This window comes from Carassius gibelio, chromosome A1, assembly GCF_023724105.1.
Source record: "Carassius gibelio isolate Cgi1373 ecotype wild population from Czech Republic chromosome A1, carGib1.2-hapl.c, whole genome shotgun sequence".
Taxonomy (NCBI): Eukaryota; Metazoa; Chordata; class Actinopteri; order Cypriniformes; family Cyprinidae; genus Carassius; species Carassius gibelio.
This window is the reverse complement of record NC_068371.1, coordinates 27,301,388-27,314,862: the sequence shown is the minus strand read 5'-3', so window position 1 is coordinate 27,314,862 and position 13,475 is coordinate 27,301,388. Positions and strand designations below refer to the sequence as shown.

General features: G+C 39.3%; 1 protein-coding gene across 2 annotated transcripts in view; it reads right to left on the bottom strand.

The window, feature by feature from the left end:
- Positions 1-13,475, bottom strand: part of LOC128017327 (neuromedin-K receptor) — a 41,456-nt gene that overhangs the window by 9,395 nt on the left and 18,586 nt on the right. The window contains exon 4 of one of the 2 annotated variants that reach the window (XM_052602682.1): positions 737-2,927. The exons of the other annotated variant lie outside the window; for it this stretch is intronic. Coding sequence (XP_052458642.1) covers positions 2,655-2,927 — 273 coding nt within the window. The 3' untranslated portion in view covers positions 737-2,654. Of the gene's footprint in view, positions 1-736; positions 2,928-13,475 lie in introns of those variants that run through there. 2 annotated transcript variants of the gene reach the window in all.

Sequence of the window (13,475 nt, the reverse complement as noted above, 5' to 3'; positions counted from 1 at the left end):
CACTATTTAAACATTTTGCCAATGCAATATTAAAGATAGGGTAGGTGATTTCGGACACCACTTTACAATAAGGTCTCATTTGTTAACATTAGTTAATTCAAATTAACTAACAATGAACAATATATTTTGACAGCATTTATTAATCTCTTATAATGTTTGTTAATAAAAATGTTCAGGTTAATTCACAGCACATTATCTAATGTTAACAGATACAACTTTAAATATAAATAGTGTTCATGTTACCTAATATAGCTAATTAATTTTAATAAATGAAAACTTATTAAAAAGTGTAACCTGATTTCAGAGAGGCTATCAACAGAAAGCTAGCTTTGAAAGTATAAGATCCCACCCTCCCTGCAAAGCTCTCTCCAAAGTCACGCCTCCTCCAAAACACATAAACGTGCAAAAAAACAGCATCATGATGAGAAAGTTAGTGGAGGGTTGAATGTAATGTTGTCAGATCACAAGTGAGAAAACAATACAGTACAAAGTGCATAATTCAATAATAACAATTTCCATTCTTACTCGGTCTGCAATTCTTAAGGTGCATCCCAAATGGCGTACTTACAGTATGCACTGTTATAAGTCAACATTTTAAAAGTCATACACTACATGATTGAGTACATAGTGCATAAGTGCATAGTGTATAAGTACTACATAGCATCATTTGGGATGCAGCTTTAGACTTTCAACCAGCATAACACAATTTTTTTTAACCAAATCACCTAAACTTTATTTATTATTAAAAAGGTCATGTTTCAGATTCAGATTCAGATATCTTTATTAGTCCCCAAATGGGCAATTCAGTTCTACAGCCAACCCATCCAATAAGGGTTAAATTAGAATTATTAGCACACAATGATATAAGGATTATAAAGTTAAAAATGTATACAAACGATCACACCCTGACACACACATACAGCACAACACACACATTCACCTGCCAGTGACAGAACAAAGCAGTGGAATCCAAGAGCCATTTGTGTAGTTATGAGTTCTCATTCAAGAATCTTATAGCAGAGGGAAGGAATGAGTTTGCATAACGATTCGTTTTCCATATTGGCACACAATACCGCCGACCTGACTGCATGAGCACAAATCCATACCTGAGCACATGATCTGGTTGGCACAGTATTCGATCTGCTTTTTTGACCACTCTTTTTTTCCAGAGAGAACAGAGATCATTTAATTGGGTACCAGTAATTTTTGAGCATGCTTTAACAATGTCGCTCAAACTCTTTTTGTCTTTCCCAGCTAAATCATTAAACCAACCCAAGAAAGAAAAAGTTAATAGACTCTCAATGAATGCCTGATAGAATGTACATAAAATTCTTTTACAAACCCCAAAGGAGGAATCAGGTATTTCATTATGGTTTGATCATTAAATACTTTTAGAAAATATCTGCAAGTAAACATTCTGAAAGTTTTCAAAAACTGACACAGAATTCTTGAACTATATTCAGTAATGGAGTCAGCATAATGTAGAATCATATTTCATTCTCAATATTTGGCTTGGTCTTAGAGTCAATTATAACACTGCAAGAGGAACCGCATAAACACAAACACAGGCTTATGCTCCGACAGATCTGCTGAGTTGTGTACTGCATCCATAAGTTAAAGTTGTTTATTTGCTTATTTGCACATAAATTAAGCTTTTTTGCTTAAAACAAAAGGAATCAGGTTTAATTATTAGTCATGACAATATATTCATGATGTTGTTGCAAAAATATCAAATGAAGCAAACATCATAAATATTGTTACGACTTTAATGCTTGTTTTCCGAAGGCAATGTCAATATCTTGTTACTCATGAGTATGAGAGTGTACAGATGTTTTAAAAGCAGCTTTTTTGTATATAGACATAAAAAGCATAATGAGTAGACAGAATAGAAATAGATGAGAGAGCTAGTGTAAGAGGGTCAAGTGATCATTTTTATTATTTATAATAAATAAAGAGAAAGTAGATAGAACAGAAAAAAATAGAGAATGCTAGTATTAGAGGGGCAAGATTATTATAAAAAGAAAAGTAGATGGAATAGAAAAATAATGGAAAAATAATGGAGAGTGCTAGTATTAGAGGGTCATACAGTATATATATATTAGGGGTGTTACGGTAAGTGTATTCGTACCGGACCATTTCGGTACAGGGCTTTCGGCACGTGTGCACCGAATGCAATATTTTGTGTGCGGAACATAAGTAAATTTTTGTGTTTCCACACAAACATATTAAGTGGTGGTGTAACAAGGAGTCAGAGTCATTCGGATTCGGATCAGAGTCGGTAACACAATCCAAGATCAGACACGGAAAAAAACAAACACAAGGGAAAACGCTTGGAAATGCTAGACAGGCTGAACAAGACTTCGCAGTGAGTGAGAGTGATTGTTCTGCTTTTATGTGTGTGTAAATGAGGTGCAGGTGTGGCAAGGATATTGGCTGATGAATGAGGTGCAGGTGTGGTGATTGTGATGCAGTGACTCATGGGGAATGTAGTTCGGGTATGGTGCAACAGTATAAGAGGAGCTAGTGTCCAAGTGGCATCTGGTGGTTGATGGGTGGAATGGTCCTGAGTGGAGTGCCCTCTACTGAAGTTAATGGGCACTCCATCTAATGATCGTGACATAGCCCCAACTCGGGAACAGGGGCCCATCATGGGCCTAACTCGGGAACACGGGTCCAGCAAGGCAGAGCAGGTGGCATGGGAGCCCACCAGGGCAGAGCAGACGACCACCACAGCTGAGAAGAGGGGACAGAAGACCACCAGGGTGGAGCAGACGACCACCACAGCTGAGCAGACGAGACAGAAGCCCACCAGGGCGGAGCAGAGGACCACCACAGCCGAGAAGATGGGACAGAAGCCCACCAGGGCGGAGCAGAGGACCACCACAGTGGAGTTGATGCCACAGGAGAGCAAGTCTGGTCAGGTGGGACTGAAACAGAGAACATAAACAGGTTAATAGCGGCCTCCGTGGCCGTGATGAGATGGTAGCTGGCCTCTGTGGCCATGACAGGGCAGGCGGTGAGTTCATGAAGGACCTCCGTGGCCATGACAGGACAGACAGAGAGTTGGTGGATGGCCTCCATAGCCATGACCGGAATGAATGAATGAGAGCTCATAGACGGCCTCCATGGCCGTGACAGAATAGGACGAGAGCTCTGGAAGTTTGGCTGAGATGTGACAGGGCAATGGAAATGCGGCTGAGATGTGAAGAGGCTCTGGTAGATCCGTGGTGATTTGACTGGGTTCATGAAGATCAACTGTGACTTGACTTGGTTCCTGAAGATCGACTGTGACTTGACTTGGTTCCTGAAGATCGGCTGTGACTTGACTTGGTCCCTGAAGATCGACTGTGACTTGACTTGGTTCCTGAAGATCAACTGTGGTTTTACTTTGCTCATGAAGATCAACTGTGGTTTTACTTGACTCATGGGTGTTAATGGTGACTTGACCTGACTCTGGACGGTCAGCGGAGACTTCACCTGACTCTTGACGGTCAGCAGAGACTTGACCTGACTCCGGGATATCAAAAGGGACCTGATCAACGGTGACCTGACTAGACTCATGAAGTTTAACTGTGGTTTTACTTGACTCATGGGTGTTAATGGTGACTTGACCTGACTCTGGACGGTCAGCGGAGACCTGACTAGACTCCGGGATATCAACAGGGACCTGATCAACGGTGACCTGACTAGACTCATGAAATTTAACTGTGGTTTTACTTGACTCATGGGTGTTAATGGTGACTTGACCTGACTCTGGACAGTCAGCGGAGACTTGACCTGACTCTGGACGGTCAGCGGAGACCTGACGAGACTTCGGGATATCAACAGGGACCTGATCAACGGGGACCTGACTTGACTCATGAAGTTTAACTGTGTTTTTACTTGACTCATGGGTGTTAATGGTGACTTGACCTGACTCTGGACGGTCAGCAGAGACCTGACTAGACTCCAGGATATCAACAGGGACCTGATCAATGGTGACCTGACTAGACTCATGAAGTTTAATTGTTGTTTCACTTGACTCTTGGGTGTTAGTGGTGACCTAACTTGACTCTGGAAAGTCGACGGGGACCTGACTTGACTCTGGAAATTCAACTGAGGCTGCCATCTTGTGCAGTGGCGCTGGGCTGGCGGCCATCTTGTGCAGCGGCGCTGGGCTGGCGAACCACATAACAAGAGTGCAAAGTCCATTATGTCCCTTAAGCTGCCATTAGACTCCCCTCTAGGTAACCATGATTTTACTGGTTCATTGAGTCCAAAACGGAATAAATCCTTAAACAAGACTTCATCGTCTAGAGGAACTCGATATACCAATTCACAGAACTGTTGAACATAGTCCTCAATAGATCGATCTCCTTGCCTTAGATCTAACAGCTGGTCTACTGGATCTGTGGTTAGGCGGGATTGGTGATATGCTAACATTGAAACCGGAACCGATACCTCAGGGGATACCGGGCTGCTGGATCTTGGCATGGTTAAGTCTTCTGTAACAAGGAGTCAGAGGCGTTCGGATCCATGTGCAGAATTTTATTAAGAGAATGGTCATACAGGCAGAAATCAGGAACGGCGTCTGGTGTGTTAGGGATATCCAGAATCATTAACGTTAACAAACGTAGATCGGGGCAGGCAGCAGAGAATCAGAGGCGGTAACACAATCCAAGATCAGACACGGGAAAAACAAACACAAGGGAAAAGGCTCTGAAATGCTAGACAGGCTAAACAAGACTTTGCAGTGAGTGAGAGTGATTGTGCTGCTTTAATGTGTGTGTAAATGAGGTGCAGGTGTGGCAAGGAAACTGGCTGATGAATGAGGTGCAGGTGTGGCGAGGTGATTGAGATGCAGTGACTCATGGGGAATGTAGTTCGGGTGTGGTGCAACAGTATAAGAGATGCTAGTGTCCAAGTGACATCTGGTGGTTGATGGGTGGAATGGTCCTGAGTGGAGTGCCCTCTACTGAAGTTAATGGGCACTCCATCTAATGATTGTGACAGGCGGAAGTCTTCGCGTTCAGCGCAAATCCCGCCCTGCAGCTGATTCTAAAGTTTTCAAAAGGCATCACGCGAGTGTGAACATCACTACAACTAGAAAAAAAACAACCGTAATTCAAACGCAGCTCCCATCTTTATTTAAATTGACCTTTTAATTGCTCTTGCTCTTAATTGCGATCGGGCCAACCCAATAACGAAATCTGAGCAAGTCTAAAAACTGAAACTGTTGTTGCTGCACTTTACATTTTGTAAAAGTTATATATATATATATATATATATATATATATATTTTTTTTTTTTTTTATATGAGCAGACCTACAAGCTGGGATTGGTGATGCTGCACTGTAATCATAGTTATTTATTTATATTTTTCATTATATTTCATAATGTGATATTAGTTTGAGACAAGAGTTTTTTATTTAGTGGAGAACTTTGCAGCAGTATTTTATTTTGTATTCTTTTTTTTTATTTTATAAATTATATATATATATATAATATATTTATTAAAAAATGTTTAAAAAAGTGTAAACAAATTGTTTAAAAATGTTTATAGTATTAAACAACCTGCAGATTAATGTTTGCATTTCTTTCCCTTACTGTACCGAAAATGAACCGAACCGTGACTTTAAAACCGAGGTATGTACCGTACAGTACCGTTACACCCCTACTATATATATATATATATATATATATATATATATATATATATATATATATATATGTGTGTGTGTGTGTGTGTGTGTGTGTGTGTGTTTTGTATCAGTCAACTCCTTCATAAAAGAATAACTGTGAAACATATATCAAAGAAAAGATCAGAGGACTACACAAGGTGTGCTTCAGACACTCTTTGTTAAAGTTATGCCATTAATACGTTCAGAAATATTATATAAAATACACGCATTAATTATGGAATTCAGATTCTTCAAAGAACTCCTATCCTGATTTTTCATCAGTATTTCATACTGTCTGTTTTTTTTCAGAGATGCAATAAGAATATTCCCTATATTTCAAATACACAAACAGACATAGGGCCTGACCTACGTTTCAGCAGGAGGTGGAAGTGAGAAGGTTTCCTGGGGTAAAAGGAGAGCTTATATGTTTGCCACTCACGCTCACCTTCAAGTCAACATTTCTCTCCCGATACATCTCCAGACAGAAGCTTCTGCATACTGAGAGCTGAAGGAAGCACACTGCGTTTGTCACCACAACAGAGTATCTCGTTTGTTTTCTCTTATCTCACCCTGCCTCTTCACTTTAGAGATAGAAAGAAGACAAGGGCACTCGCACTGAAATAGAAGTCCTTTTGGTGATTGCCGCCTGAATAGGCACTGGTCAACTGTGGCAAATAGAGATTGGAGATATTTCTTAAGGTTGTAGAATGAAGAACTTGCAACGGGCTGACATAAAGTACTGATCAATATACTGATATAGATCATAAGAGAGACAGTCCAGAGAGACGACAAAGAAGTGGCACTTGGGAACAAAAAAATCATTGTCGTTTTAAAATAGTCTCAGCGGCTCAGCGCCTAAAACTTTATAAATTCATTTCAGGTTTACTTTACTAGACAAAAGGATTGACTCACAGTGGTCAACTAATAACTGACTAGACTAGTGATTCTCAAAATTTTGGGTGGTAGTCCACTTCAAAACAAACACACACACACACACACACACACACACACAGACAAAGACATACTTGCAGTTGTGGTTTACTGGGACTCTCCATAGGCGTAATGATTTTATACTTTACAAACTTTTCTATTGCCCTAAACCTACCCCTTACAGAAAACTACTGGCAATTTTGAATTTCATAAAACACTATTTTGTATGTTTTTAAGCCACACAAATTACATTTACAATGACAAATTAGAATTTTTTAAAGACTAAGGAAGACTTATTTCCTTAGGGTTATATATTATGAACTCAATATTATTTGTATACTTGCATTTTATTTGCATCACATATGAATACATATGAACCAGATTCATATGTATGGCTTTTCTGCTGTAGTAAACTTGCTCGATAGCTCACCTGGTACAGAATTGCGCTTGCAATGCAGAGCTCTTCGTCTACAAGTCCCGTGAAGCATGAGTCACAGTAAAATAACTAAATGGCATGGCTCAGCAAACACGTTTTATTACATTATCTATTATAATGTTTTCTTTTGTTAACACTATCAGTTAGGCTTAGGGTAGGGTTAAGCATAGGTGATATGTTATTTTCATTAACCTTTTATCACCACTCGACAGAAATTTTACAGTACAACAACTAACGTAATAGAACTTTTTAAATCTGTTTCAGGTTAAATTTGAAAAGAGTTTTACGCTTTTAGCGTAACTCACTGGATATTTTAGTTTTGAAATAAGCAACACAATATCATTTTGCCAATAAGTTGATCCCCAAACAAATCATAAAGTTTTAAGTATTGTAGTAAAATATTACAAATAGATTCTAATGTTTCACTGAAGATTACCTTATAGGAACCTGAGAATCATTTTCTTAGATAATACATCTAGTGTGTTTTCTATTAGTTCTAAAGAATGAGAACTCAAGATGGTTCACAAATTAATCACTCTTTTGATCTAACGGGTCAAAAGGGTTTGCAAAATTGTCTAAAATTGTTTGTGATTCAGTCGAAACAGAAACAGGACAGTTTGTAGGACAGAAAACAAAAATACTGCTGATGAGGTGGATATTTGCATATCAATATGTAATACAAACAAAACTTGCTTTGTTGGTGACTGCCTTTTCTTAACCATATTTACAGTATATATAACATTCTACTTGGTTAAATAAAAACAGAAAGATAAATATGATGATTTTAGCTGTATAGCTGTGAAAAAGAAAACCTCATACTATATTTCAAATCAGTGGCCTACATTAAAGGGACTGTAAGTAGGAATTACTCCCATCTAGTGGTGAAATTGTATTTTGCATTCAAACTAATTTTGCGCTCCAGCGCCTCGCTTTTTCAAATGCGCGTTGCATCTACGGTAGGCGATATGTACCAAAAAGCTTTGACAGGATGTCTTCTAATAGCACTTCGTCGAGTTTTCCTTCAGGTGAACAGGTGTGTTATTTCAACTAACAAACGAATGTTACAGTATGAATTACTGACTGTGGAAAACATGAAATATTGTAATTATTAGTTATGTCTTCTTTATTCGTTATATTTTCTGAATTATGTGCATTGTTAGATATCATCATCAAACACTGACTTACCTGTCGAGAAGAAAACAGGCCACTTCAGCGTCTCTTTTGAAATCTTTATCCAGCATTAGCTCTTTCCACCTAGAAAAAGCTTCCCCGACATTAACTCTTGTTTTCTGTAATCTACGGTCACATTTCCTTTTACGTTCTATTTTTGACTGTTTTGGCAACGATGTTTTCTTCTCCTGTGGCGCGGCATATGTATGGTCCATAATAAGAATGCAATCCAGACTTTTAAACTTGCCGGTGCAGTTTCAAGCGCCTCTCACTGCTCTGCACCTGCGTTTCTGGCTCTGACCGAAAACGCGTTGTGGAAACGCGTTGGCTTAGTACTTTTTGTCCCTCTCTGCTATTATAGTTTTGCAAGATGGCGGAACTACATGGAAGCCTCCTTCGACCTACCCGTCCCATGTATATAAAGATAATAAATTCTTCATTTACGAGGATTAGTTTAAACTTTGGCATAGGTATTTGTACACCATTGAGGGCATATTTATGAATAAAAATATTGATTTTAGATAATAAAATACCTAAAAAGTTACTTTTTGTCCCTTTAAAATTACTACATAACACACTGAACAAATAGTAACACATAGTAACACCCAATAATAAACATCAATACTTGCTGAGGAACTGAACTGCATCCTTTAACAAGCTGACAGATTTGATAGCAGGGTGTTCATTCAGCTCAGACTGTCAGGAAGGCAAATAAACTCACTATAGACTTCAGCAGACACACTCACTTTCATCCTAATCATCAGTATTGATTCAGCAAATGGTTGCTTGATAGAGGAATCATAGTTTTTTTTTTTTTTTTTTTTTTACAGAAACGTGTGAGAAAAATCCACGTCACCATTTACAATGCAATTATCAGTAACATCACTTCCTCTGAAAAAAAATCAAGAGTTAGAAAGATATTTATCTAATATATATTAATAAAACTTAAATCACTGTTGTCAGACTACCACAATGCAAAGGATAAGGCCCATTACATCAATATTTGAGTCAGAAAATGTGATAAAACTTTATACCTCAAACATTGTCTATTATAAACAGCTGATTTAACTTTATGCACTTCACCAATTATGGTCACAACATATTTTCTTTCTGTATATACTACCCAGATAATGTCACTCTGTTTAGCATCACAGATTGTTTTGCTGTACAACCTGCATTTAACAGAATAATTCAGCCAAGAATAAAAATAGTTTTTCAGATAAATATACTAGCGTTCAGTGGGGGATCAGTGAGATGTATAATGTTTTTTAAAGCTCATCAAGCCTGTATATATATATATATTATCTTTACTATCACTAAACTACTATTAAACATGAATTTAGTTTGAGTCTTATTCTCTTTTGTCTTATTGTTTGGCTTATTGACAAAACAAACCCAATTTAGTCCAAATAAATGAAATACTAACATAGCTGCATCTTACAAGCATCTTGGTAGAGTCACATCTTCAAAAAGAAGTGACTTGCAAAACAGATCCGGCTGGAATGAGATGACAGATGACAGAAAGGCTGTGACACTGGCCATTATGGTGCATTCCAGAAAACAGTGCTGGGATCATTTTGAATAGTTATTTAGAAAATGAAGCCTAGCTGAAAACAGCTCCTGTGGAGAAAATGGATCACAATCTGTCAGGGGCTGATTGTGCAGAATATTTGTGCATCTGGCTTGAGTGTCTCACTTTGCACTATTCGCCAGTGGTGTGCCATTTGCTGCCACCAGACTGCGAAATATTTTTATATTTAAAATCAAAGTAACAATAGTGATAAACTGTTGTTTTAATTACTTTACCTAGTAATCTCCATATCTCAGATGAATGTAAAAACATTTATGTTTGTTCCATGTGTGATAGCACATGTGAGTTTTATTGACTGCAACAGCATAAATGCTCCTCTGATTAGTAAACCATCTAATCAGAATGGATAATCAAATGATTCAATGTCAAATTACATTCAGTAATTAGTTTCCGGAAAAAGGCTAAAAGGAAGAAGAAATTTGATTTGCATCCACACATATAAATAACAAGTTATTTTTATACCATTCCAACCAATTATCTTTCAGTATCAGGTAAAAAGAAAATAAATAAATATGATAAATATGAGTTGGTGCTTTTCTTTATGTGCAAATTGTTACAATTATAGTCCAGAAGAAGCGTTTGTTCTGATATTCAGTGGTGGAGCCACAAAGCTAATATGGATGGAAATGGATTATGATAGTATTGTGGCTCAAGCACTTAGCTTTCTGTTTTGGATGAGATAAGACAAAACTTGTGTGCTTTTGTGATTGCAGTTAACATACTATAGCAGCAGTCACTGTCTTCCAGCAGAGCTGGATTGATGCTCTGTGCTCAAAATATTTTATTATAATTATCCGCAGTGCACTCTTGAAATGTTAAATAAGTTTTCAACTGAACACTTTCACTTTTAACAAATTCACTTGATCTACAGTGACAGATAGTAAACACGCATCAGGACAAACAAATAAAACAAAAGATGGAATAAAAGTGGCCAAAGGGGAAGAGTGTCCAAAACAAACAGGTGATTTGTTGGCTGCACATCCATGATGCAAATCTCCTGTTCCATCACATCCCAAAAGTGCTCTATTGGATTGAGATCTGGTGACTGTGGAGGCCATTTGAGAAAAGTGAACTCATTGTCATGTTTAAGAAACCAGTGTGAGATGATCTGAGCTTTGTGACATGGTGCATTATCCTGCTGGAAGTAGCCATTTTCAATAACTCCATCCACCCCAGCAACCATCTTTTCACTTTGCTGCCATCTGATAAGCACTTCCGTAGCCTGATGGCCAAAACTGAGAGACTTAGGAGGAGTTTCTTCCCCCAGGCCTTCAGGTTCCTAAACTCAAAACCAGCCTCTTAAAATCCACTTTTCTCCACTCAATAATCATTTAATCAGTAAGATCCTCATCATTCTCTACCTCATACTGACAGTGTCAATACCTGTTTGCACATTCACCTCTTGCACATTCCTGTGTATCTTAATATTTAAGATTACACTATAATGCACACATGCATATTTGCCTCTTGACCATCTTGTATCTTAATATTTAACACTAGAACTGACAGAGGTCGCTATATACCTAAAACCACCAGTGGGTAAATTTTACCTACGTACATTACAACTGTATTTCTATGGCTAAAGAACATATTATACACTGCCTTCACAAAGAAGTGTCTAGAGTCATGAAATGTTTATGTTTAGTCATCAACTATATTTTTATCCTGTTGTTTTATGTTCAAGAATTTTTAATGCAGGCAACACAAATCTGTAATGGTCAGTGGCATAAGGTAAAAAAAAAATGCCTGCACTGACAGCAGAAAATAGAATGTAACCATGGTTCCCTGAGTAGGGAACGAGACACTGCGTCCCCTAGGGGGTGCTATTGGGAACACCTCATCGTGACCCGTGTCTGAAGCATACATTGAAAAACCACCAACTTGTTGGCCGGCTACAGCCTCTGTGGTCACTACCAGTGGGAATAAACAGGCACAGAACACGCCATTCACTTCTTCATCTGAAGTTTGCGTCCGAAGCATGGCAGGGAGCTAGAGGACGCAGTGTCTCGTTCCCTACTCAGGGAACCATGGTTACATTCGTAACCTGAGATGTTCCCTTTCAAGTGAACATTGAACTGTGTCCTCTAGGGGGTGCTATGGGGAACAGTATACCCATGCCACCATGCTGAGGGGAGTGCAGACCAGAATCATGGCGAACACTAAGTATCAACACTACAATTTCCACAGGAGTTGCCCCTGGGACATTTAGACAGCTGTCTGTGACAGTACCCCTTGAGGCCAAAGGCCTAAGCTACATATCCAACCTAATTGTTAGGGCTTCGGCCCGGGGTAGAGCTGAAGGTTTGGAATCAGGAAAGATTCCTTTAAAGGGATACGGCTAAGAACCTAGCATTTTATACCAAGTCTTGCCTGTCACACATAGGCTACCGCTAGCTTTCGCATAAGCTTGCTGAAAGAGCGGTCTCAACAGTTCTCTAGAACCAACACCCTGTTTAGATAGGTATCCGAGGATACATAGGTGGAGCGACACCCAAGATGAACGGGGTTTTTACCAACTCAAGAAAGGGCACGAAGCAACTGCGCAAAGCCCTCACCATATAGAATTTTAGAAAGAACGCAGAACTTACCACAGTGTGGATTTCAGAAAGTGTGCAAAGACTTCACATGCACACTTACCATAGCATGGAATTTCAAAGACTGTTCTAAGGAGGGGTTCTCGTGGCACTCTGATAGAGCAGCTCATAGATGGAATGGTGCATCTCAAAACAGTATGTTTGAGAGTCATCAACTCTATGGAAACAATACTGGAGTGCTCTGGGGAAAAAACAGAGAACTCAGTCTCATATGAGAGGAGAACTCCGAGCTCAGAGTAGCGCGCTCATAGGTGACCCTTCTTGGAAAAGCAAGGGGAGCACTGCTAAACTACCACGAGAATCACCCAGATAGCCCTTCATATTGAGGAAAGCGATGCTTGAAGTGTATAAACAAATACACACTGGCTGAAGAGATGTGACGGTGGGTGAAAGGACAGTCTGGAAGTAAATGCGAGTTAACTGGTTTAATGGGAAGATATGAAAATGAGTACACAAACAAACAATGACGTTGAGACACCGACACTCCGAGGAGATGGTGAAGAGGTGAGGAATCCAGCTGATGGCGGAGAGAAGGTGAGTAATCCGGATGATGACGGCGTGTAGGCAGCAGGAGAGTGTGGCACAGGAACTGCGGGGAATAGAGCCGAAGGTAAGTGTCCGTGGCTGAGCAAACGCAAACAACACTGAGAGCCAGACGAACAGGGGAACCACATCAAAACATTAGACAATGATCTCACAAACAAAAGACGTGAGACAAGCCAAAATATAGTGGATGAGTAATGAGTGGTAGCTGTTGCTGATACAATTAACTGAGACGCCCACAAACTAATCAGTGCAGACGCGGAACACACAGAATTCACCACAAAGTGTAAACACCCCGAGATCACGGTTTACTAACTGTGACAATAGAGCCCAAGGAACCAAGGTGTAATCATCTCAAGAAAGGGATAGAGGCAGAGCATTTAACCCTTACCGTACAGGATTTCAGAAAGTGCGCAGAGTCTTGCGTGCACACTTACCACTTACGTGGATTTTAGAAAGTGCGCAGTTTTCATGTGCACACTGACCACAATCTGGTTTTCAAAAAGTACACAAAGCTTAGCGTGTACCTAAAGGTTCCTAATCATCGCAGA